Raw genomic sequence first — 27,988 nt, forward strand, 5'->3', positions numbered from 1 at the left:
CACACACACACACACACACTACATTTTGTAGAATCCTATCTGATGTCTATCTAAACTACAATGTTTAGGTTTGAAATCCCCAGGTGACAGGGCTGCTGATGCCTGCTCCAGCATGCAAATCCTCCTTGCCAGTCCGTCGCTGTTCGACTTTTATTTCATAGCATGAGTTTCACATTTCCTTTTGCCTGTCCATCAGTTTTCACGTGTCTGATGCCATTTCCTGCCAGAGCCTATTTTCTTTTTAAATGATGTGCAACTCCTGGCAAGAGAATACCCTTTTCTTCTCATTGTGAATGTGTTACTTCAGCCCAGAGCAGCCTTCCTTCCATCTGCTTGTAAACTCAAAGAAGTGCTTTTATCCAGAACAAGACATTTGTTTATTTTTTCATTTAACTTTATTTCCAAACTTAAAATATTCTTTGCATTGGGTGGATATGGATAAGAATTGAATCCTCTTGATGATAAACATTTTTAAATATTGTCTAGCTAAATAGGAAACACTGTAATTTTTTGGTACTATCTATTCTAATTTTAGTTTGATGTCCTGATAAAACACTCTGGCCAATGCAATTTAGAGAGAACGGGGAATTTGGCTCACATTTCTAGGTTATAATTCATTGTAAAGGGGAATCAGGGCAAACTCAAGGCTAGAAATGGAAGCATAAGGAGGAATGCCATTTGCTGGCTCACTCTCTGGCTTGCTTTCAGACTCATGGTCAGCTAGCTTTCCTATACAACCCAGGACCACCTGCCTGGGGATTATACTTCCCAGAGCTGGCGAGGTCCTTCTGCACCAATTAAGCCAATTGAAACAATACATCACAGATATGTCCAAGGAACAACCTCCTAGACAACCACTCCAAGATGTTTTTAAAGTAACTCTAGGCTATGTGAAGTTCTTAGCAGTGAGTGCAACCAAGGGTTTCTGGAGAGATGGTTCAATGATTAAGAGTACTGATGCTTTTCCAGAGGGAACATGTTTGGTTTCAGCACCCACATTAGGGGTCTTACAACCACCTGTAACTCCAGATCAAGGGGACCCGATGCCATCTTCTCACCTCTCTTGGCACTCTCACCCAGGTGCCATGCACACATAGACATACACAGTATGTAAAAAATAGAAATAAGTCTTTCAAAATAATGCTGAGTGGGACATTAGCTTCATCTTACCTTGTTCTTAACACTTAAAATAATTAAATGAAATAACAAGCTGAGCAGAGACCTTTTACCTTCTTAGTTAATAAGGAACCGATTTTAAAAGGCTATGTTTGAGAGGCAGTGAGCTGGCACATAAATCATTTGAATATAACCTGTTCCCTCTCTGCAAGTAAGTACATCTTAATAGAACGAAAAATGCCAAGTTCTACCTTGACTTGAGAAGAAAAGTAGTACTATAATGTACTTAAGGGACACCAAAGCGCCTAATGAATTAGTAACATTAAAAAGACAACTATACTTACTTCAAATATATTTACCTTTTAACCTTAAGAAAATTGTAACTGTATTAGTTTATTGTAGCTTTGTTTTCCTGATAGCCGCAACTTAAGGGAGCCATAACAGACATAACCTAAGGGAGAAGGGGCTTATGGGGCATAACATTCAAGATTATGGTCTATTATGATAGAGGAAGTCAAGATGACGGGAGCTTGAAGTAGCTGGAAATACCCACAGGAATGGAGATCAATGGATTTGTGTTCTTCTTCAGCCCATTCTGTCCACAAATATAGTTTAGGAGCATAGTCATGAAACGGTGTCACCCACAGTGAATAGATCTCTCAGCAGCAGTTAGGAAAGTTAAAGCAGTTTCCTAGAGACCATTTACTCAGATTATTCTAGTTGGTGATTAACAGCAACCATCACAATGACTGAGATATACCTCAAGATATCAAGAAAACATCAAGAGAACGAGAACTAAATAAACATAAAACGTCAAAAACAGTTTTTGGAAAAAAATTCTAAATAAAAGTTATCTGTATGTTATATCATGTACTGGATGATTAGAGCATACCTGGGAGTGCCAAGATCCATAAACAAAGGTGACTCACACTTCAGCTGAGGTCTGGACAAAAATAACCTAGTCCATCCTCAGAGAAATTTGGACATGACAGCTCTTACACAAGGCATCATCTTTGAGATGAAAACTCTAGATATGCATTTGTTTTTTTCCATATCTTAAAATTAAAGTCTTGTATCTGTGATATAGTTTTAGAAACTCTAAAAAATTGACTTCCTGAAACTATATGCATATAAGTACATTTGTATTTTTCCCCTCAGTTTTGCTTAACACTCATATCTTTGAATTTTCTAGTACTTTTAAATTCCTGGTTTTCTAAATGATTTTATTCATTTATTGTTTATTCAAACTGTCATTATAGTGCCAAATGCAATCATAAAAAATAACATAGCACGAAGTGGAGGAAAATGAAGAAATAGAGGTAATAAGTAAAGCTATTAGAAGAAAGTTAAAAGTCGAGTGGAGATGGTTGCACATACTATTGGCCATGACATTTTGTATATTTACAAAGGTGGGATGGAGCAGGCTACAGATTGACTTGTTATCCTTCCAACCCTAGGAATGTTTCTCTAGAGTGCTATTATGGTGTATAAATACACAAACACAAATAAACACACACATACACACACTTCCTCTGCAATAGAAGACAGACCTACCCATGGTTAATATTAGGATGAATTCAAAATACTGAAGAGTAATAAAAATATTGCTAACACCTATAGAAAACTTTGCTAAAATACCATTTTCTGTGATAGGTCTTGAGATGACAAAAGGTAGAAATTAGTTCTTTGCGTTTTTTGTATCTATGGTTAGCTTCTAAAAGCCTATCTGGAAGTCTGTTGCTAATGAAGCCCCAGGTGGCACCATCTGATAGCGGTGACAAGTTTAATTTTGACATATATTTTTTAACATAAACTATTTTTAAGTTGAAAATTCATATCAGGAAGAACCTCTATGAGTCTGACGAAGCTAGACTGTGCCCATTTTACCAGAGAGGAGCAAAGCTGTATAATTTAGGTCATGGGATGGTGAGCGTATGTTGAAATGTCCTGAACATTAAGAAACCAAACAACAAAGGGGCTAGACAGGCATTCTTCCAACCCTAGTTAGATATGGGAAGATGGAGCCACAGCCTTTCTCCTTGAGACCAATTTGCAAACGCTCTAAAATGAATAAATGAATTGTTGGCCCCTTGAGGCACAGATAAGTACAAATTGAGAGGGAGAGAAGAAGGGAAAAATATCCACACAGCCAACAGAAGCCAAGAAAAAGTTGGTATGACTATTAAAATACTTGATAGAAAAGATATCAAACACAAAATTATCAAGGAAATATGAAGACCACTACATATTTAAAAAATAAACAAATGCAAATACTTATGCATTGAATATCAGGGATCCTAATTTTTTCATAAGACAAACACTAAAAGGCCTGACTGAGACATCAGCTAAATCTTGCTATAATAATTATAGTAATGGCCAGAGACTGCTACACTTCATATTTATCATTAGATAGATCTTCTAAACCCAAAAACTAAAAGTGAAAATTTATAACATAACTCAACTGGACTTAATAGATATTTATAGCATATTTCATCCAACTTGCAGGGAATATACATTATTCATAATGGTACATAAAACCCTCCCTAAAACTAATTATAGGCTTCCAAGCAAGTATTTAAAAGTACAAAAGAATCAAATGTAGAACTCAACATTAGAGAACCCGCAGTGTGAGGGTTAATGCTGCCCACTTGAGATTTATAAGCTCCCCTCCCCGCTGTCTGTGAGGATGTTTTCTCTTTATGTTGCTGCAGATCAACACAGTAGTGAGTAAAACAGTGAATACACATGGAAGCAATACAAGTGACTGGAAGCAAAGCAATATACTTTAGAAAGAACACTTGTGGGCCACTGAAGAACCAGTAAGGACATTCTAAAAACCATAAAAGCAGAGAAAATAATGGTATGACTTTTTCAGGTGTCTGAGATGTGGCTTAGTCAGGATTAAGAGGAAAGTTGTCATCTGTAAGTACTGCCATTAAAAAGTCAGAAAGAGAAGAAACAAATATTCGAATGATGTGCCACAAGGTCCCAGAAACAGTAACAAGCCTACCACAAATACAACAGACAGCAAGAACTATTAAAGATTGGGGGAAGTGGAAACCAAAGGAACAATGCACAGAATCTGTCCAGAAGTTAATTATTTGAAGAGATAAGTGAATTTGACAAAGCCCGATGCATACTAATCATGAGATAAGATAAGGGACCAAAATAGAAAAGATTAGAAATTAAAAAAATTGCTCTAACAGGCTCTAGTAAAATACCAAGTTTTATTAGAGAAGAAATATCCTGCAAACTTACTTATATCCCCTTTAAAAAAATGAAAAGCAGTAGGAAATGGATAAATCTCTAAACACATTTGCCCTCCTGAAATTAAATCAAGAAGATGTAAACAGCTCAAATAGGTTCACAACAGGCGATGGGACAGATAATTAAATATCTAACCTAAAGGGAACAGTAAGCCCCGATGGAGTCACTGCTTACCTTCAGAAAAGAAGAAAAACAATGCTTCTTATGTTCAATAGGAGTTGGCCTTCTTCTCCAGGGAAGGGTTGCCTGATGCAATCCCAAATGGTCAGCCCAAACACATAGACATGTCAGCAACACTGAACGAACTCAGCACTTATTTACACACACACATATGTGACAATGATCATTAAAGAAGAAGCGGTCATGAATTTAAAGATTGTAAAGAAAGAGAATAATAGAAATTCAGTACTCACACATGAGGTTCACCAAAGAATAAATTAAAAGGATGAAATGTGTACAAAATAAAAGAACTGTTTCACAAAGTAGAAAGAGAAGGGGCCCTCTTAAACTAAGAGTTCACAGTCCGTATTATTACCAAACCAAAGAGTGATAAGGGCACAGAAAAAGACAATACCTATAATCCAACTTACCTGATGAACATAGATAAAGAGCTTCAGAACAAAATACTTGGAAATTGATCTCAAGAACACATTATAATTGCCCTTCACCAACATGTTGGCTTTATCCTAGAGATGAAAGGTTGGTTCAACATATATCAATGGGACAGTGTAGTACAGCATATAATTAGAATTAAGTGCAGAAATCACATAGCATCTCTATGTATACAGGAAGACCTTTGAGGAAAAGGACAACATGGCTTTAGGACAAAAGTTCTAAAGAAATTAAATGTAGAAATGCACTGTAGGTGTCAAAAGTACATTGAGAAAAGACAGTTTCTTCAACAAATGCTGGTGTGACAATGGTTGTTTATGTGGAAATATAAATGTAAAGGTTACATATTACTTATGACAGAACCACAACCAATATTATATTAAATGGGGAATATTGAGTATTCTTTTGCAACATGGAAGAAGATATATGTTTCCACACTCTCCACTCTTATTTCATAAAGTGTCCCAAATCTTATCTAGATAATAAAAACGTATATGTGTGTGTATATATATATAAAACACACACACATATGCTATCTCTCTCTCTCTCTCTCTCTCTCTCTCTCTGTGTGTGTGTGTGTGTGTGTGTGTGTGTGTGTGTGTGTGTGTCTGTCTTTCTCTCTCTGGATATAAATAGAAAAGGTAATTTAAAATGACCCTGGCAGATGACATGATCATTTCCTTAAAAGAATCCTAAGATGCCACCACATCTCTAATGTCTGATAACCACTTACATCTAAGTAGGATACAAAATAATTAAATAATAATCAGTAACTTTTCTACAAATCAATAAAACATTTTCCAGCAATGGGATAAAGATGAGAAGCTCATTAAAAATAAACAATAACAACAGACAAGCAAACCAAACCAAATCAGACAATCAAAACAATGTATCTGCTTATCGAGGACAATGGCATGTATGTGGTTCCTAGAACTTAAGTAAATAAGTACAGAAATAAATTAAATCAATATACAAATAAATAAACAAACATAAAAGTAAAACATCCAAGAATAAACCTTGTAGTAATAATTTTAGTTTTTTCAGAAACAGAAATATTATAAGAATCTCTTTTCTTTTTAATTCCAGATGTGGGATATGGGCTGCCTCAGATTATCTACAGCAGCTGACTATGATTTGCTTAGTACTCTTACAGAGGTGTGATAGCTGCAGATAGTCTCTCTCTCTCTCTCTCTCTCTCTCTCTCTCTCTCTCTCTCTCTCTCTCTCCCTCTCTCTCTCTCTCTCTTCTTTCTCTCTCCCTCTCTCTCTTCTCTCTCTCTTTCTCCTCTCTCTCCCCCCTCTCTTTTTCTCTCTCTCAGAGAGAGAGATTTGGAATTCTGTGCAATCTTCAGAGGGTATATAATTGCTAGAGCCTGAGAGAGTGGATTGTGGTAGGTTGTTTGTGGGTTGTGGTTGATTACTGTTGGTTGCTGCTTGTCAAATAGTTGTGCACAAAGAGATGAGACAAAATTAGATATCCTGATGGTGAAGATCAAACTTGCCACAAAGAACTTGGTGCCTCTAATTAGCAGAAAGTAGTCTGATGATATCTGATTTTATTCTGGGATCTCTCTCTCTCTCTCTCTCTCTCTCTCTCTCTCTCTCTCTCTCTCTCTCTCTCTCTCTCCTTTATCCTTCTTCTTTTTTTCCTAGTGTTAGGGGATTGAAAGTGTGGAAATAGAGGGGTGGAGAACTTGAAAGAAAAAGGAATTCACAAACCAGCTACAAAACCTAGCAATGGAGGATGACTAAAATGAAATCTTTAAATAATTACATAAAATACTTGAATAGGGGTAGGTGCATGTTCTCTGGCAGCCCCAGGGAGTTTAGAGGTCTGGTGAGATGGGGAGTCGGGGGGGGGGGACATCCTTGTGGAGATGGGGGCTGGGGGACAGGGGGCGGGTAGGAGTTATGGGATATGGAACAGTTGGAGGGTGAACCAGGAGGGAAATAACATCTGTAGTTTAAGACAAACAAACAAATAAGTAAATAAAAGATTTTTAAAAAGTATTTGAATAGGACACTAGATGCCTGAAGCACATTTGATGATGCCAACAGATAGGTAGACTGTTGGGAAAATTTCTATAATATAGAAAGTATTTGACTGGTTCAATGTAATCTCCAGTGACATTCTTCCTAGAATTATAAAGAAATCCTCAACTTCATATAGATGAAATGCTTTCAAATAGACAAAGCAATGCTAGAGCTATCTTATGTATTGATCTCAAGTTATACTATAGTCATGGTTGAAGACCAGGTGCTGGCACAAAAACATACCTTCAGACCAATGGAGAAGAACAGGGGCATACACATGAATCAGTACAACTAAAACTACTTGGTTTTCAACAAAGGTGTCAAAAGGATACTGAAAAAAAGACAACTTCTTTAACAAGTGCTGCTGTGACAATGGGTATTTATATGGAAATTACCTCCATATATCTCATCTTGATCAAAATTTCATAATGGGTTTAGCTTAGTCCAAGTTCTCAAACTCTCAAATTTCTAGAACAAAAGAAGGCAAACATTTCATGCTATAAGCATGAACAATGACTTCTTCTTCTTCTTCTTCTTCTTCTTCTTCTTCTTCTTCTTCTTCTTCTTCTTCTTCTTCTTCTTCTTCTTCTTCTTCTTCTTCTTCTTCTACGTTGTCGTCGTCGTCTTTTTTTTCCCCAGTTTTTCGAGACAGGGTTTCTCTGTGTAGCCCTGGCTGTCCTGGAACTCACTCTGTAGACCAGGCTGGCCAAACAATGACTTCTTAAAACAGATAAATAGGACAATATGGAATTTAAAAATATTCTATACAGCAAAGGAAACAACCAACCACCAAAGCAAGAGGTAGAATGCAAGAAACATTGTCTCAAATATACATTTGACTGGGGATTGATGTACATGTGTATGTAAAGATGACATCATCATTTACATACATATGGATATGCACACATATGTCTCATCAAAAACTGAACACTAGCAAAACACATCCTCTAGTTCACAAAAGAAAAAAACACAAATGACCAATAGATACTTGAAAACTTGTTTATATCATGAGCCATGAGGGAAATGCAGATGAAAACTTCTTTGATATCTTACCCAATTAGAATTTCCACCACCAAGAAAACAAACAGCAAATCTTAGCAGGAATATAGGAAAGCAGTAACTTTCTCTCTCTTCTGATATGAATGTTTCTGGTACCAACTCAATATCAAATATCTAAAAATAGAATGAACAGAAGACACTGCTATGCCTTTCCTGGACGTATGCACAGAGGTCTATTGGTCCTATCATGGACATTCTAGCAGTTCCAAGTTTATTTCTTGGTGATAAACTGTGAAGTGTCTCTTCCTCTTCCTTTCTCTATTTTTTCTTGAGCTTAGATTCATTTGCTTTGTAGTGTGCTACTTGCTCACTTCAGGAGACAAGGAGAACCTAATGGAGTTGGATGATACCTGGCTGGTGAGTGGTCCTGGTGCTTTAGATGGCAGGGCAAAGGTTAATTTGGAGGAAAGTGGAACAGGTTGAACAAGCAGAATCAGATGATGAGGACAGGACCAGAGAATGCCTCAACAAGTTCTCCTCTGTTACACTCGTGGTACACGGCCATTGGCTGGATTGGAAGTTAGAAGACTGTGGATAACTCCCTCAACATTCTCATCTCTGAGAACCTCCTCTTTGAACTTCAATGCAAAATGGCTCTTTTCCTCAAGGAAAGCCAAATAATATTCGATTATACCTCTGTTTTTAAATTTTTTATTTGTTTACATTTCAAATGTTTTCCCCTTTCCTGGTTTCTCCTCTGGAACCCCCCTATTCCATCATCCCTCCCCCTTCTGTGATGGTGCTCCACCTTAGGAGTCAAATGTTTACCCCTGTAAATAGAATAAAATGTTCTGACTAAGAATTGGTTTTAAGAATCATTTAAATCATTTACACTATAGTTTGAAGTCCTTGATAATCAGCTGGCTCAAAAAAAAATAGTCAACTAAAGGTATTGTTTAAAAGTTTAATATTTTATACTCATGCATTTTCAGACTATAATAATCATTTGTAAACTAAGGGGGTTATTATTCTAAGTCACAAGCAGAGGAAAATTCTGACTCAGACAAAAGCTTTGATTTTTACTTCTATAAATGTGTGGTTTTGTATAACTTTTATGAAATATCTCTGTGTTTAATATTAACTTTTATTATAGTACCTCCTCTTAGAAATAATATTAAAAATCTTTTATATCATAATTATCCCTGGTTATATAAACTTATTGGAAAAATATTTTGGTCATCAAGTACTGCACCAGGGTTAATTCAATCCTTAACTGCAAAGATTTGACAATAATTATGAGCAAATATCCAATTTATGTATTGAACAACAACATCATTTTTCACATAGGACAGCAGGACAATGTGGATGTGATTATGAATTTCTCAGTGACATTTTACTTAAAAATTACAGAATTCAACCTTCACACTGGGAGACATGTAATCACATTTTTTTATACAAAAAAAAAAGATTTTCATGAAGACACAGTACAATCAAGCATAAAGATATAATTATTTTAAATAAATAATTATTGAGCAACTGTCATGCTGATACATACATAGATACAATAATAAAAACATATTCATGAAAAAAACCTAGATTTTCTAACTCCAAAGTCTATAAAGAAAATCTAAAAGAATAGAAATACGTGGCAAGGCAGGGGAGTCTTTTGTCCCCCTTTTCAAGAGTGTAGAAAAGCATTCCCTTTGAACTTTGAGAACTAACAGTGATTTTCATGTTTATGTTGTTTTCTTCTGTGCATAAAGTAATAGAAAGGATTGTAAATGAATATTTTCCTATTTATATAATGACCTTAAAATACCATTGTTTTGCTTCAAGCAATGTGGAAACTATTTGAAAGTAATCTAATGGAATTTATGCTTTGGCCTGTGGTTTGAAGGAGAAGAGTAAGCTGTTGAAAGTTAAGTTCCACTGAAGGGTTTCTAATTGTAAGGACTAGCCATGTTTCTTGAAATGCAGTTAATTCCTGTTATGACTCACAGCTAATGCAAACCTGATATTATTACATTGTATCAAAGTGCTAATAGCCCTCATTTCAGTTATTATTAGTAACAACTCTAGACACATTCAGATTGTCACTTAAAAGCATAGTTAATTATTCTTCCTGAATTAATGTATACTGGAGTGAAACTAGGTATTACTGTGCCTGACACTTTTACACTGAACTTATCAATAGTTTATAACTACTTAATTATTCCACATTGTGGAAAATGTAGAACTCATTTTTTTTCCTCTCTCTCACACACTTAGGTTAATATTTAACCCCAAAGGAATAAACTCAAAATATCAAGGTTTTCATGATATTATAAAAATTCATAAATCATTCATCTCAAATATATTTGGTAAAATTATTACACTGTCTTATTAGCAACAAAACTAATGACATTGACATCTCACATTGAAGGCTTGAAATATAAAGGAAATAAAGGTAGGTCACTGTCCAATGTTCAGCATTGCTCAGTTCTAAAGCAAAACTTTCCTATGAAGTCTTCTCATTTGCATCGTTAGCACACAATGAAGTAAGTAGTTAAGCACCCCAACACCATTGCTATGTTTGGGGGCCTCCTATTTTTTAACCACTTGTCCTATGAAGGTCACCACATTAATCCAAATCTCTCAGGATTCCCGGGCCCTAATGCTGAGAAGTATATACGCGGTTCATGATTCCATCCCCCGCATCATTTATGCATGTGTCTTATTCATCAGTTTTCTTCCAGGCAACAATTATTCTTGAACATGAATGGCTTCCACAAGACGGAAACTTTAGTAAATGAAAACTCAAGTCATCCGGGTCATGTATAAAGCGCATACGTGCCTTAAAGTCCATCTTCTTTAACATCACACTAAGAACACAGTGGCAATTGTTTTGTAAACTGTTATCTCTTTGAGCAGACATGGGTGAGATTCCATAAGGATGCTCGGGCCTCTTCTCTCAGACCTCCAGCCAGGTGGACAGGAGTGAGGATGGTACTCCCTGCTGTAGATACCTGTGCAGCAAAAGACTTTATTTCACATGGGCTAATACGTTGAGGCCAGGAGACACCATTTAGAGCAGTGGTTCTCAATGCTAAAAGTGCTTTGTAATCATCCATAGGATTTGTAAGCCCCTACATTCCTGGTTACCAAACCCACAAGATTCAGGTTCAGTAAGTTTGGGATATGTGTTTAATATTAACTTTTGCTAAATGTGGGTGTGCTGGTTGCAGGGAGCACACTGCACTGAGAATCACTAATTTAGAACACTGAAATTCTGACTTCTGATGGCCATACCAACACCATCTCTCCTTTCCTCTCTTCTCCTCTCTGGGGCCCTCATCTTTTCCTCTCCCCATGTCTCTCTCCATCTCTCTCCACCTTTCCCCTCTTAAAGTTTCTCCTCTTATTTATATAACATGAACTATCATCTTGAGATCTAATACTGTCTCACAGCTTACAGTTAATGAACTCAATTATATTGGAGAAAAATCGTTATATCATGCTTACTGAGCTGCAAGGCTATTAAGGCTTATTACCAAAAAGATTTGAAGATAACTTCAAATCTGAAAGTGCTAACTGTCATCACAATCAGAAAATTACAGCTCTCCTTGCATGTAGTGTATAGTAGACAACACTCTCAAAAGGGAGAAAGGAGACATTGAAAGTGATTGTGTTCTAGATATAGAACATCATGATATTCAGCCATATAATTTTCATAAACCTCATAGAAGAGGGTAGTCCTGGCTTAGAATACTAAAAGGCACATGGTAACAAAATCCTAAACCCTTGAAAAGAAAGCATGGATAATTTGAATGTGTTACTTTTCGCTGAGTTGGGCAAAAGACAAAATGACAATGTAAGTATTTTCAACTAAAATCTCTCCCAAATATTAAATATATCCTGTTTCTTTATAATCAGAGTGCCTACATACTACCACTACACTATGAGATGAGGAACAACTTGATATGTACACTTTCAAATTCTTAATTTAGAAGTGGATACTTACATCATCAGAATTTTGCAGAGAAAGAATTTGAAATAATCATTCCAATCTCATAATTTAAATATATACAAAACATACTCTAGAGTTTCCATTTGTGTATGAGTTAGTATCAAGCCTTCCACTTTTCCAGCTTCCTGTCTTTTAGCCTAGGCATGCTAAAATTAGTAACACAGAGAGTGTGTGTCATTCAATGGGGGTGGGGTGGGGGTTGTAACAGTCCTGCCAGAGTTGTGGTGGGGACCACTGTCTTTGGTTGTGTGACTTCTGTGCCATGCCTGGGAATCTTCAGCCTTCCTCTCTCACTAGACTACAGTAAGCCTTGGTTCATTTATTTGATGTTGTTCATTTTAACTGATGAGATTTGAACCCCAGTCTAGTGCAGGCTGCTAGGGAAATGCTGAGCCACTTAGCCCTATCCCAGACCTAGAGTACAGCCCTTCTTGAACCCTGTCTGCAGCTTCTTTGACTCACTTCCTATTACCTAGTGTACAGTCACATTCTTAATCCAGCAAGGCTGACTAACTCATTGTCCTTAATTAGAAGAATAATCTGATTTTTATCTCTTAATTTAAATCTTAAATCCTTCCCCAGAGATGAAAATGATTGTGTATTAGCAGTTGCTGCAACTTTTTTTTTACTTTAATACAGTCATTTTGATTTTGTATTATACACACACACACACACACACACATACACAAACTTTATATATTGTAAGGTTATATACCTGAGAACATTTAGTAAATGGAAAATAAAATCAGTGGCAAATTAAGCTTAATTGTATATATTTTATGTGGTTTGGAAAGATATACTTTGAATATATACAAATTATATGCTTTTCCATTAATTAGTATTCTCCCAGGTAGCACATTGTAATGATAGTTTTTATGATTTTTTTTAAAAAATTAGTCAATTAATATTGCTTGTTGTTAACTAGGAGTTAATAATTGTTACTTCCCTTATTAATGATTAATTTTTGGTGATTTTTATCAATCAATTTAAATTGTTAAATTAAAATAATAAAGGGTTATAGAAAGAATTAGAAATGTTCAAACCCTTAACGGCCACAACTTCAGTTCACAGAATTAAGAAAAACTAGCTTGAAATAAATTCAGCTTAATTTAAACTTATAATATGTTCGAGTAAATGGTTCAGGAACTATTTCAAATTTGCTTTTTATTTCCAAAGAGTGATCTATTAAAACCAAAAATGGATTGACAAGTAATTTTAGGTTTAGATCAACTGGATACTAAAACTGTTCACAGAGTTTGTATAAAAGAATAGTTTGAGTCGGGCATCCTCATCATAGCAATAGATATTCTACCAGTTTTGAAGCGGTCCTGCCCCGTTGGCTGCTGGGAGTGTGCTTATGCTGGTGAGCGCCACGTGCTCTGAGAGTTTTGATACATTGTCCAAGTTGCTGATCTGTGTGGTCAGGGACTTCCTGCTCTCTGTGCTCGTGCGTCCCCTGGCGAGGCGGTCTCCTTGGCGATGATGAACCCCAAGACAACAAGAAAAGGCAGCTTTAAATTCCTCTCGAAATTTTCCTGTCAGACCAGAAAGCATGAAAGGAAAGTGAATTATGCATAAACAGCTCAACACCTAATGCGCAGGGTACAAATGAGGCGTTCCCTTGAGCCAAGCTAACAGTGAGGTGGAGCATTTTGCATCAGTAAAGGAAATAGAAAAAGGAAATTAAACGATGAAGTATTTTCATATGTGATACTTGGCATTTGTTTTCCTTCTTTAAAGTCAACCCCCACTGTGTTTCTCAAGTTAGTTTTTAACCCTGTAATAATATCAAATAGCTCTTAGGAAAAGTTTTCCTAGACTTTCAGTTGCTTTAAAAGCAATGAAATCTACCCTGTGTATACGCAAGAAGAGAGATACATTATATTCTAAGGATGTTGGTATCTAAAAGAGTTCAACAAAACAAGAAGGAAATACACTGAAATATTTATGAAAAAAATCGTTTTCATAATCCAAGTGTGGCAAAATAAGAAAATAAAGAAACTGGAAAAATCTGAGGAGGTAGTTATCTTTAAACTATTAATGAGATGGTAGGCAGTTAAGACAATGCAATGATCACCCCCATTAGAGAGCCAAGGGCATGCTAGGATTCTGTTCTTCGTTCTCTTTGTGCCTAGGTCACTCTGCACTAGGCTGCTGGGGTGATTGTTCACAGGCCTAGGACAATGGCAGGCACACACCACGGGCTTGTCAGTGCCCTCACTAGCTCCTCTTAACCTCATACCAGAACTCTGCCTTGCTCTGTGCCTTCTATTTCTTGTCTCCCTATTTCTTTCTGGGTCTCAGCTACTCAGTGCAAGGTCAGAGCACTAGTCAGTATGCAATGATTATTTCAAAGTGACAAAATCCCTTTCCAGAATGAAAATTGGTTGTGCTTTTCTTTTACCTATTATAACTTTTTAATACACGATATTATAAAAATTATATTTCTAGGCTGCCATGAGATATTTTAGGAAATGTATGTAATTTTCAAGGCTTGAAAGGAATTAAATGGATGTAAATGTTTGTTATGCATTCATGGTAGAAACATTTAAAATCCTGTTTTGGTTTTTAAATTTTTGAGACTGATAATAGAACCTTCTATTTGTAGTTATCTTTCTAGAAAGTCTATATCCCTATCTATTTGTTTAAGTTCTAAGTACTTAAACAAATCAAGCAAACCAAAAAGGACAATATGAAATTGGAAGACACTCACTGTTTATTAAATATATAACAAAAATTTAAAAGCAAATAAAATATATGTATAAAATGACTGTATTGTTAGACATGAAAGTAAGAAACAAGCATTTTGGACTAAAACTGTACAAAGATGTGGTTAATCACAGCACAGTTCTGACATGGCCACTTGTTGGTTTCCTAAGTGCTGGTGGATGGCCCTCCCTCATAACTTACAGACAATTTTAGAAAAAAATAAACATAAAATTGGTAGGGGTACATTTGCCAGATTATGAGGAGAATTTGGGGGGAAGAAATGGGGTAGATGAGATCATATCTCATAGTATTTTCTTGTGTATGTATGTGTTTTTCAACATAAGTTTAATGTAAGGCATGCAAGATACCCATTTTTCCCTTTAACATTTATTCTAAGTTTTCCAAGGAAAAAGATTAGATCATTTTCTCTGACAAGCTAGGTGTCATGTATTCACTTTCTTTCTTTCTTCTTTTTTTTTTTAACAATTTTTAATTAGATATTCTCTTCATTTACATTTCAAATGCTATCCTGAAAGTCCCCAATACCCTCCCCCAACCCTGCTCCCCAACCCACCCACTCCTGCTTCCTGGCCCTGGCATTCCCCTGTACTGGGGCATATGATCTTTGCAAGACTAAGGCCTTTCTTCCCAATGACAGCCGACTAGGCCATCTTCTGATACATATGCAGCTAGAGACACGAGCTCAGGGGGTACTGGTTAGTTCATATTGTTGTTCCATCTATAGGGTTGCAGACCCCTTCAGCTCCTTGGGTACTTTCTCTAGCTCCTCCATTGGGGTCCCTGTGTTCCATCCAATAGCTGACTGTGAACATCTACTTCTGTATTTGCCAGGCCCCGGCATAGCCTCACAAGAGACTATAAGTAAATGTGCAATTGACACGGGGATACTTGAGGAGCCCCTGAGCTGATGTGTAAGCTTTTCTGTTTCCTGCTTACTCCTCTTTCATGAACTATTCTAGCTCTACTGGGCATCAGGAGAGTGGCAGAACAGTCATTCTACACAAATCTACTCAGGGGCAATCACAGCTCAAACAGAAACGAAGCCCTCTGTCTACTTTAGAGTTGCCTCAGGGCATCTGCTCTAGAAACTCCACCCTTCAGTAGAGGCTCAACAAAGAAACATTGAAAACTCACCACTGAGAAAATTATAAATAATTGGGTTTGCAGCACTGTTGGCATATACAAGCCAATGAGAAAAAGTGAACCAAGCGTAGACAGTCTCTCTGTCTTCTGTGTGTGTGAACATCCCAAACACTCTGCAGGAAAAGAAACGGAAACAGAACATCAAGAGTCTTAAATAATTGAATCCTAAGGAGTACAAACATCATAGATATTTCTGACCCTGTCCTCTGTAAAGGTACTGACAGCATAGCCTCTTGGGAATGGTCTCCTGTACCCATCAGAACCCCCAGCTCAGAGAAAAACTCTCCATGTCTTCCAACCAGGAAATGCAAATCTCTTGTCAAGAAGAGAGAAGCTGAATATTTATCTCCCTTCTTGTTATCTTGTTTCTGAGTGTGCTTGAGTAACTTTCTGTTGGTATTCCACCATGTGCATGCATGTTTTTATTTGTTTGTTTGTTTTAAGCATGTGGGTGATATGCCTACATGTCTGGGTACCACTTGTGTAAAAGCCAGGTATCTACAGAGGTAAGAAGAGGGTGTGGATTTTCTTTAACTGGAGTTATAGATGGCGGTGAGCTTCCAAGTGGATGCTGAGAACTGAACTGTGGCCACTTCCTGTAGTCAGGCAAGACTCTCAGTGGAGAAGTAAGGACAACAACCTACCCAGGAAACCTTTGATCCAAAATGTGTCCTGCCTACAAGAAGTGCAGGGACAAAGGTAGAGCAGAGACAGAAGGAATGGTCAACCAATGACTGCCCCAAATTGAGCTCCATCTCATGGGCAAGCTCCAATCCCTGAAAGTGTTAATGATACTTTCTTATGCTTGCAGACAGGAACCTAGCATAACTGTCCTTTCAGAGGCTTCACCCAGCAGCCAATAGAAAGAAATGCAGAGACTCACACTCAAACATTTAATGGAGCTCGGGGAGTCTTACAGAAACATTGGGAGAAGGGTTGGGGGACCAGAAGAGGACAGGGACTCCACAGGAAGACCAACAGAGTCAAGTAACCTGGACCCTTGGGGGTTCTCAGAGACCAAAAAAGTGAGCACAGGCTGAACTGAGTTCCCCTGCAAACGTAGCAGAGGAGCAGCTAGGTCTCCATGAGGGTCCCCAACAACTGTAGCAGAGGCTGTCTCTGAGTCTGTTGCCTGCCTGCATGTGTATCCTGCACCCTTAAATGGACAGCCTTGTCTGGCCTCAGTGGAAGAGGATGTTCCTAGTCCCGCAGCAACTTGATGGATGTGTGTGTGTGTGTGTGTGTGTGTGTGTGTGTGTGTGTGTGTGTATGTTAGTGGGGGGGGGGCTATCAGAGGGGGATTCTCCTTCTCAGGGGAAAGTGGAATGGTGGAGTGGGGGAGGGGATCCTGGGAGGAAAGAAAGGGCTGGTATTGGGTTGTAAAGGGAATAAATAAATAACTTTTTAAAAATTCCTTTGAGGAAGTTAGTTTTAACCAACAAGGCTATACATTCTATAGCTTACATGTCAAGAAAATAAAAAAGGTAGGACTTTACATTGTATGAGCAATAAATGAAAGCAAGATTTATATGCAAGGCAAGATTAAATTTAAATACATATCATTTTTAAAAACTGTATTCAGTAAAAACATTTTCAAAGTTATTTTAAAATGTGTGTGTGTGTGTGCGTGTGTGTGTGTGTGTGTGTGTGTGTGTAAAAACACACAGATTGCTCAAAAACTTAAAAAAAAAGTTTTAAATTATACTTAGATTTCTTTCCCACCCTGGAAAAGGAAGCTATTTAATTCAGAATAATAACATGGATATTATTGACAAGAGGGCATCTGGAAATAACTAGAGGGAGAGGTGCAAGCACAGAGGTATAAGAAATTCAAATATGCATCCCACAGAGTGCTAAATCCATTTTCAAAATATTTGATCTGGATTGGTAAAGAAACAAGGGGAGAAGGAAAGAAGAGGGGGAGGTAGAGGAGGAAGAAGGGTAGGGAGAAGAAGGCTAAGGGGAGGGAGAGGAGAGGGAATAAGAGGACAGAGAAAGGGAGAGGGGAAAGGAGGGATGAATCTATTCATTATCATTCATGATTCTGATGCCCTTTTTTTCATTTATTTATTTATTTATTTACTTACTTATTTGTTCACTTTACATATGAATGGCATCCTCCCCCCAGTCCCACCTTTACAAGCCCTGACCCTCCCACTACCCCCTCATATTCTCTGAGGAGGAGCCTTGGGCACTGCCCTGACCCTGACCCTGACCCCTCCCCTTGCCATGGAAGTTGCCTGCCACTGGATTCCCTTCTGCTAGCAGGACTGCCTGGTTTATGGTGTTCTTAATAATCAGGGATGGGGTGGCGGGGCTAGCTAGCAATGCATTTAATACATTTGTGTGCGAGGAAGAAATCGAGAGGGAACCTTGGCAGGAGCAGAGGGTAGATTGTTTTGTGAATGGAGTTTTCAAAACCCTTAAAACATACAAGGCTATATTCTTTCTGAACAAATGTTCATTTTCTACTTTGTCATTGAGGAAACCTTTAAAGAATGGAAAAACAAAGGCCAAAGAGGAGAGGTCTTCGCAGCTGGTTTATACCACTTTTTGTCTGACTCTGGCCAAACTTACCTGTCTCCCCAGCTGTGAGGAATATGACTCTGACTTTGGGAAAAGAGACACGCGAAATTTCAGGCTAAATTTGAAGCCTCTTATAAAGAGAATTAAGGCTGCCTTGGGACCAGTGGGTGTACGTGTAACAGCTTTGATGTTTCCTGAGAAAGCTGGCTACTCATGTCCTGCACTGGACCTGGGACTCAGCATCTGCTCGCTGTTCTTGTCACTGGTCAAAATCATTTCAGCTTCGGAGTTTTGTCTATGTACCTGTGCTCACTGGAAATATAGGATTGTTGAAATATTTGAGAACAAATTTTTATAAAACTCATTTACTCTCTTCCGAAGTACTTTAGAAGTCCAGTGGACTTTTATTTACTTACGAAATTAGTTATTGAAACAATTTTTATTAAAATATTTTCTCATCTAAACCTTAGCAGTCAACAACAGGAGATTAGGAAAACAACCATTTTATCTGCCACTCAACTGAGAATCTTCATCCACTGAAAGAGTGTATTTCCTGTCTGTGCTAGAAGGCTGGTATTGCCTTAAGTGCGCAAAGAACTCCATCAGCTCAAGCAACCGAGTTGATTGGCCAGACAAAGCACCTAGGGAGAGGGAGGTTTGTCTGTTTAGAAAGAAAAGAGATCTTAATTAAAATGCCAAGCTGCTTCACTTTTAAATAAACGCACGGGTTTTTACCTCTTTAGCACATTGAGGATGCTGATTGGTAGATAGCAAATTGCAAAGACCAGAAGTACAACCATGAGCATCCGGGCTGTTTTCCTTCGTGCTCGGATCTGCTTTATCTCAGCAGCAACAGCGCTAATCCGGGCCTTGCTCTGCTGTCCGGACCCCCGGGGCTGAGAAACCGGCTGTGGCTGCTTCCATTTTCTCTGAACCACAGAAGAAGTTCCGGGAATCTGAAAGGAGATGGAATCCCTCATTGGTACTTATCAAAGTTCTACAAAGAAGATGTAACCACAAGAGTGAGAAACAGAAGTTTGGAGTTTGAAATTTCCGTCTCCCCAAGCACTGGCTAGGCGGAGTATGTTCTTAGCACACATTTCGTCAAACACCAAATAGTTATATGTCTGGGGAAAAGTTAAAAGTAAGCTTATATTCTTGTGTTAAAACAGGATAATCTTGTCAAGGTCTGAAGAGAACAACAAAGAATACATTCCCTTATTAAACAGAGAAGGGATGTGTAGAGAAAAGAACGCTAAGAAAATTCAGATTATAAGATTTCATTATAAGTTCTAAATTCAGATGTCGCCTAAATTTAAACACTCATCAGATAACAGGACCGCCTGCCCTCCCCACACACACCGAAAAACAAAAAACTTAAATGACATTTTGATGCATCGATACTGCCACCTGGTGTCGAGTAGAGACACGGCACCTAACCAGCTACTGGGTTTTCTGTGGTTTTCTGTCTCCTGTTGAGACAAAGCAAGTCCATGTGTAAAAGGAACAGAAACTATTCTTCGTGATTTAATGTTCGCACTTACAAAATTGCCTGAAACTAATTTTGCAATTTGCCCTTCTTGAAAGTGCACGAATACACCGAGAATCCTTCCAGGTCTTACACTAATGTCTCAAATAGCCACGATTTGTAGCAATTACATTACACAACGTGCGTTTCCTTTGATTTTTCTGTTGGTTGATAATAGCAGAAAGTTCTGCCAAGTATAATATTTTCTTAATTATAATCTCATGAATTGATAGATCTTAGCAAAATATTAAAATGCAGCTTGTTCATTTTTTTTTTTAAAGATGTGCCAGTAAGTCCACCGCGGGGACAGCTTGATTGTGTTACAGTTACTCAGCGGCTACTTTTATCTCTGCGCCGCACACAGTACAGAGCAGCGCGTTCCCGTGGCCTCTCAGAATGAAGGTTACATTGAACCCGTGGCTGTTTACACTATGAGATCAAAGTCTATTAGAGAATCTTTCATTTGAAAATGGAGCTTTGCTTTGATGTCCAAACAGATGAGTCTCATTACATGAGACCCCACTTGACCATCTTCTTTCAGTTCAGGAGATCAATCACGCAGATTGAAAACCGGCCCTGAGACAGAAACTTCTCAGAAATGGGCAGGGCCACCTCACGAAACCACTGGCTGAGGAGATAAAAGAGTCACAAATGCTCCCATTTTGATGATTCTATTTTTAAATTTTCTAAAAAGATTTTTCAATTTTTATTTTGTGTGTATGAGTGTTTTGATCTTTTGTGTATCTGTGTGTCACGTGTATACCTGGTGCCTGCACAGGTTGGATAAAGGAACTGGATTCCCCGGGACTGAAGTTGGATGGTTGTGATCGGGTTACACTTAATTGCTGAGGATCTCTTCAGTATTGTGGCTCTCCTTTTAAAAAAATAGTTTTAGAAAGAATTGTTTTAGATGTAGCACTAGATCTTAGAAAGTTCCAGAATAATTCTATCACAAAAGCTGGTAAGTATCCATAAGTGGTCTTGAAGTGGAGTCTAAGTAGAACCATAAAGATCATTCTATTTTTAATGTTCCCGTGAAGGGAGAGCCAACATTCTGCCTAGTGACGACTTCTTCAAGTATCAAAAACATTCCCATGAAGAGAGAGTGGCGCAGGGGGCAGAGTTGTGGCCCTTGCGATGAAAAGAAAGGGACATGTGCTGGTGTCACTCTCAGATAACAAACTGAAGGCAAAAGAGGCTTAGTCCTGCCTTCCATGATCCGCTGATAAGCGATGCAGAGAAGCCGAGCAGCCCAAAGGGGACAGCAGAAAATTCATCAGGAGCCATGACATCAACTGACATGCAAGAATTGCACATAGCCTTAAGTCAAGTTCAGTGTGTCCTTAAAGGTAAATTGGAAATTTTATAGATTTGACTGAGAAGATACTAAGTAGAAGACAGCAAAATACTTCAGACCATGTATTTAATTTGTATAGAACTTCAAAACACACCTTATTTTTCAATTGTGAAAGGATTCCTCTTACAAATTTACATACAAGAGAGTAAGTCTTTATATGCATGCATGTGTACAGTTTTATATGCATCCGTGTGTGCAGTTTTGTTTGTGTACATATGTGTGCACAAGCCTTGGAGGTCAGAAGACAATGTAGTCTGGCATTCCTCAGTTGATAGACATCTTACTCTTTAAACAGGGTCTTTCACTGGCCTGGTGTTTGCCACGTAGGCCAGCTGGTCTACCTAGTTAGCCTTAGGGACCTTCCTGGCTTCCCTTCTCCAGCACCGAGGTTACAATTATGTGCCATGATACCCAGATTTTTTTTTTTTTTTGCATGACTTTGGAATGTTAAATTCTTGTCTTCATGCTTACAAGGCAAGACATTTGTAGGCTGAGCTATCACTCTAGGCCCCTGAGTTTTGAATGCATACCTTATAACATAAAAGTACTAATAATGATTTTAAAAAGCCAGAAAAGACACATCCCAATTGTTTGTCCTTATGGAAGGTCTTTCACCAATATGGCACTGAGAGGAATTTTTGTAGAAAGCAAATCACAGCAATACATGTTCACTATATTTTAAATGAACTGTGTAAACTCTCTTTGATATAAAAAAAACATACTGCAATACTACATACTGAAATGTGAACAATAATTATTAGTTCAAAGTACCATACAAATGATGAATACTGAAAAAGAAATGAAATAAGATGCCAGCCAGATAGAAGAGAGGCATTTCATGTTTCTGGATTGGCAGAGTTAATTTAGTGAACATGGTTATACGAATAAAAGTAGCTTGCATATTCACTATAATCCCCATCAAAATTCCAGTGACATTCCTTAGATAATCTAAAAAAAAATCATAATCAAATGTAAACAACAAGTGACCATGAATAGACAAAAAAACCTCTAAACAGAAAGAATACTGTTGAAGATAGCTTAGAACCCAACCCTAGACTGCTATAGAAAAATAGTGAAAAAGACAGCATGGTATTGGCACATAAACAAACATGTACACCAATAAAACAGGATAAAGAACCCATTAATAAATGCACAACAATGGCTACCTAAATCTGAAAAGGATATCAAGAGCATACATTGCAAAATGGCAGGCTAGTCAAGAAATGGCATTGACAAAGCAATTTTTACATGCAGAAGAATGAGCATCAACTTAGATCCACATCTTCATCCCTATACAAAAGTCAATGCAAAGTGTTCACAGATGAAGATGTAATTTTATTCTCTGTCTCTGTCTGTGTGTGTGTGTGTGTGTGTGTGTGTGTGTGTGTGCTGTGAGTGCACATGCCAACAGAGTGTGTGTGTGTGTGTGCTGTGAGTGCACATGCCAACAGAGGCTGAAGGTGTTCGGTCTTTCTGGAGCTGGAATTACAGACAGTTGTGAGCTCCTTGAAATAGGTACTTGGGTCTTCTCTAAGAGTCCAACATGTTTGTAACAACTGGTCCACCACATGACCTTAATTTAAAACTGAGATTTTTGAGCAAAACACAAGGAATATACTTGAAGTTAAGGGCATAAGCACAAACTTTCTTAACAGAATTCCCACAACCCAGACTAGTCCTATGCATCAAGAAGTGGATTGTGTGAAATTTAAAAGTCTCTATGCAGCAAGGAAAATCATCAGCAGAGCAAACAGATATACCATAGACTAGGAAGAAAGTCTTTGCCAGCTCATACAGGGTGAGGGTGTTGATATATAGGATAAATAAAGCACTATAAAATTTAAATACCCAAACCACAGAACTGCCAGTGGATAAATGGGCTAATGAAACAAGCAGTCAGTTCTCAAAGGAAACACAAATGTCCAATAAATGTTTTCAGAACAGTTTAACATTCCCAGTTATCAGACAAATATAAATTAAAACCATTCTAAGATTCTATCTCACCCCTATCAGAATGATTACTGTTTTAGTTAGGCTTTCTATTGCTGTGATGAAGTATTATGACAAAAAAAACACCCCAAAACAAACAAACAAACAACAACAAAAAAAGCAAAAACCCTAACCACTTGAGGAGGTAAGACCCCATGAGGAGAAGTTTGGTAAGAACTGGAGGCAGGCACTGAGGCAAGAACGGAAGCAGGGGCTGGGGGGTGTGCTGCTTGGTTTGTTTCCCATGGCTTGCTCAATCTGCTTTCTCATGGCACACAGTGCCTCCTGCCCAGTACGTCATACTCATGATGAGAGAGTCCTCTCATATCAGTTGTCAATCAGGAAAATGCTGTTGTTTTTTTTTTAACATGGAGATTAAGCCCAAGTTCTCATGTTTGTAAAGCAAGCAGTTTACCATGTGTGCCATCTCTCCAGAGTCACAGAGTTCTTACTGTGAAAAAGTTTCTTTGCTCCCTAAAATCTAATTAACACTATTTACCACAATGATAGCCCATTGTAACCCCATGAAGTTGACTTCCTTACTACTGGAATTGATCTTCCAGTGACTACAGGACACACACATGGATAACTCATAGACTGTGTTTATTTCTCCATTAGTATTTTATTATTTTTTTATTGTTTTCTACTATACCATCTAAATTTTATTGTGTCTTTCACTAGATACTTTTTGAAAAAAAAGTATTTTCTTAGTGGTTACAATGAACAGCTTCATCTAAACAATGATTAATGCTAATCAAATTTTAATCTGTATAAATATATATAGTTTTTCAATATCACTCTACACCCCCTTCATCTTTCCTTTAAGTTACACATTTAGAAGTTGAATTCTTGGTTTTATTTTACACAGTTATATTTCAGTCTGGATACAATTAGAAAAGAATGACAAACAAAAATACCTTTATAGAAAATTCTTTTTGCAAGACAGGGTCCACTATATAGCTTTGGTTAGTCTGGAGCTCTCTCTGTAGATCAGGTTGGCTTTGGACTCAGAGATCTGACTGCCTCTGCTCACTAGGTGTTGGGATTAAAGGCGTGTGCATCACCACTGTCTGGCAGTAAGGCACTACTTTCACTTGTGCTTTTGATTTCCTTGTGGGACTTGAAGCAGTCTTCCTACATCTCCTCTTCCTCTATGACCTTCTGTCCATTTTTTCTCACACTAGACTAATTGTGATCACTTAATATCACGGCATCAATTCTAACTTCTCTAAAACTGTGGTGAACAAAAAGTAAATGGGCCCACGGACACGGTCATAGGATGGAAAACCTTTCAGTCTGTGGAAAGTTCACATCCTGTCTGACTTCAGAGTATATTGCTGCTTACTCCTAATGCCTCATATAGTATGACACACATAAGTGCTTACTAATATTTCTGGAATGCATTAACAAAAGTTTACATAATAACTAAGATCTGTTATTGGATTCTCAGTACTGGATTGAACACTGAAGTATGCACAAGTAGCCAGGTGGGTCAGGCTTAAGAAGTTTCTAAATGAGAGGATCTTGAGAGACTAGTCTGTAAGTCTCATAGCCAGTCAATTCTTTGAATTATATTATCAAGGAAAGGGAAACTTAAGTTGCTAATTCGAGCAAGACTATTGGTACTTTTTAAGTGATAACTGAAGTTCTTAACAAAGTCAGACAAGGGCACACAATTTGCTCAGTAATAACAACATTTGCTAATTCAAAAGTGTAAAACAGAACCCATGCATCTTCATAACTTTAAGCAAATAGGATAGGCCCTTCCCTTGATGGCTCTCTGGATATGGCCCGTGGCAAAAGCAATGCCTGACAACTTTGTTTAGAGGCAGTAACAGTTAGAAGCCAAGCATTGCTCAAGCAGACTTCTATTTAATTATCCATCTGGGGTCAATTTACTTTATTACAGCTGTAAAGTGGGCTCAGCTCAACTTGCCAATTTCCATTCCAATCTGCTTTTAAAATGTTTTAGTTTCACAGTTCAGGCATTTTACTGCAAATCTTGTGAATCATGTGGATAGTACTAAGTGGGACATTTTGTCAAAAAATGTAGATCATTTCTAAGCCTGTAATACAAGTTAAATCTATCTTAAAGGTTTGGAAATTGAGAAATATAAGCTTAAATAATAAATAAGCACACTGTGCATGGTTTAAGAGTCATTTACACATTAAAAAATATTTTTCAAGTTCCTTCTTTGTGCAAGGTAAAAGATATAACAGTTGTTGTCAACACAATGATAGCAAGACAAATTATATATCACTCTTAAGGGTTTTAAGGGCATATTACTTTTTAAGCAAGTGAATATGCAAATATATGCAAATATATGTAAAACTACATAATGGGATATCTTGGTAGTTAATCCTCAGAAACTCAATGTACACTTAAAACCTGTGCATAACTGTATTATGCATTGACACCTTCTTTGAGAAACTGTCAGAGTTTAATTTTTCTAAAGCATTCCTTGGAATGGCAAAGCAATCGATTGCTACATGTCCTTACTTATTTAAACTCTCAGTAGATGTTTTTATGCGGTATTCATCAGGCCTGTGATGATTAGAAGAATACAAAGATTTAGGCTACCATGAACTATCATCCTTTAGTGGCCGAGGAAACAGAAGAATCATTACAGGAATGATCTAAAGCCCCATGAAGAAAATTTTTTAAAGATTTATTTATTTTATGTATATATGAGTACACTGTAGCTGTCTTCAGAAACACCAGAAGAGGGCCCTGGGTCCCATTACAGGTGATTGTGAGCCATCATGTGGTTGCTGGGAATCAAACTCAAGACTGCTGGAAGTGGTTAGTGCTCTTAACCACTGAGATATCCCTCTAACCCCAGGAAAGTTTATTTTTAGGAATGTTATTCAATCAAAAGATATGTCACTTCAGGGGAAAAATTCCTGAATAGAACAGCAATGGCTTGTGCTGTAAGATCGAGAATCGATAAATGGGACATCATAAAATTGCAAAGCTTCTGCAAGGCAAAAGACACCATCAATAAGACAAAAAGACCACCAACAGATTGGGAAAGGATCTTTACCTATCCCAAATCGGATAGGGGACTAATATCCAATATATATAAAGAACTCAAGAAGGTGGACTCCAGAAAATCAAATAACCCCATTAAAAAATGGGGCTCAGAGCTGAACAAAGAATTCTCACCTGAGGAATAACGAATGGCAGAGAAGCACCTGAAAAAATGTTCAACATCCTTAATCATCAGGGAAATGCAAATCAAAACAACCCTGAGATTCCACCTCACACCAGTCAGAATGGCTAAGATGAAAAATTCAGGAGACAGCAGATGCTGGCAAGGATGTGGAGAAAGAGGAACACTCCTCCATTGTTGGTGGGATTGCAAGCTTGTACAACCACTCTGGAAATCAGTCTGGCAGTTCCTCAGAAAATTGGACATAGTACTACCAGAGGATCCAGCAATACCTCTCCTGGGCATATATCCAGAAGATGTCCCAACCGGTAAGAAAGACACATGCTCCACTATGTTCATAGCAGCCTTATTTATAATAGCCAAAAGCTGGAAAGAACCCAGATGCCCCTCAACAGAGGAATGGATACAGAAAATGTGGTACATTTACCAATGGAGTACTACTCAGCTATTAAAAAGAATGAACTTATGAAATTCCTAGCCAAATGGATGGACCTGGAGGGCATCATCCTGAGTGAGGTAACGCAATCACAAAGGAACTCTCACAATATGTACTCACTGATAAGTGGATATTAGCCCAGAAACTTAGGATACCCAAGATATAAGATACAATTTGCTAAACACACTAAACTCAAGAGAACGAAGACCAAAATGTGGACACTTTGCCCCTTCTTAGAATAGGGAACAAAACACCCATGGAAGGAGTTACAGAGACAAAATTTGGAAGTGTGACGAAAGGATGGACCATCTAGTGATTGCCATATCCAGAGATCCATCCCATGATCAGCTTCCAAACGCTGACACCATTGCATACAATAGCAAGATTTTGCTGAAAGGACCCAGATATAGCTGTCTCTTGTGAGACTATGCCAGTGCCTAGCAAACACAGAAGTGGATGCTCACAATCAGCTATGGAATGGATCACAGGGCCCCCAATGGAGGAGCTAGAGAAAGCACCCAAGGAACTAAAGGGAACTGCAACCCTATAGGTGGAACAACAATATGAACTAACCAGTACCCCGGAGCTCTTGTCTCTAGCTGCATATGTATCAAAAGATGGCCTAATAGGCCATCACTTGAAAGAGAGGCCCATTGGACTTGCAAACTTTATATGCCCCAGTACAGGGGAACGCCAGGGCCAAAAAGGGGGAGTGGGTGGGTAGGGGAGTGGGGGCGTATGGGGGACTTTTGGTATAGCATTGGAAATGTAAATGAGCTAAATACCTAATAAAAAATGGAAAAAAAAAAAGATATGTCACCTTGCACAAAGCTCAAGTCCAAGTGGATCAATGACCTCAACATAAAAGCAGATACACTGAATCTAATAGAAGAGAAAATGGAAAAGAGCCTTGAGCTCATTGACATGGGGGTGGATTTCCTAAACAGGACTTCAATGGCTCAGGCTTTAAGATCAAGAATTGATAAATGGGACCTCATGGAACTGGAAAGTTTCTGTAAGGCAAAGACAGAGCCATTATGACAAATCAGCAACCTACAGATTGGGAGAAAATC

At 37.9% G+C, this 27,988-nt stretch overlaps 1 protein-coding gene across 1 annotated transcript in view; it reads right to left on the reverse strand.

The window, feature by feature from the left end:
* Nucleotides 1-10,451: 10,451 nt before the first annotated feature.
* Hcrtr2 (hypocretin receptor 2) overlaps nucleotides 10,452-27,988 on the reverse strand; it is a 96,128-nt gene continuing 78,591 nt past the window's right edge. The window contains exons 5-8 of the mRNA XM_021172745.3: nucleotides 19,168-19,388; nucleotides 15,898-16,019; nucleotides 13,346-13,568; nucleotides 10,452-11,032 (exon numbers count right to left, since the gene is read on the reverse strand). Of these exons, the coding sequence (XP_021028404.1) occupies nucleotides 10,978-11,032; nucleotides 13,346-13,568; nucleotides 15,898-16,019; nucleotides 19,168-19,388 (621 nt within the window). The 3' untranslated portion in view covers nucleotides 10,452-10,977. The remainder of the gene's footprint in view (nucleotides 11,033-13,345; nucleotides 13,569-15,897; nucleotides 16,020-19,167; nucleotides 19,389-27,988) is intronic.

Source organism: Mus caroli, unplaced genomic scaffold (genome assembly GCF_978045245.1).
Source record: "Mus caroli unplaced genomic scaffold, Mus_caroli_1 scaffold_11, whole genome shotgun sequence".
In the NCBI taxonomy this organism is placed as follows: domain Eukaryota; kingdom Metazoa; phylum Chordata; class Mammalia; order Rodentia; family Muridae; genus Mus; species Mus caroli.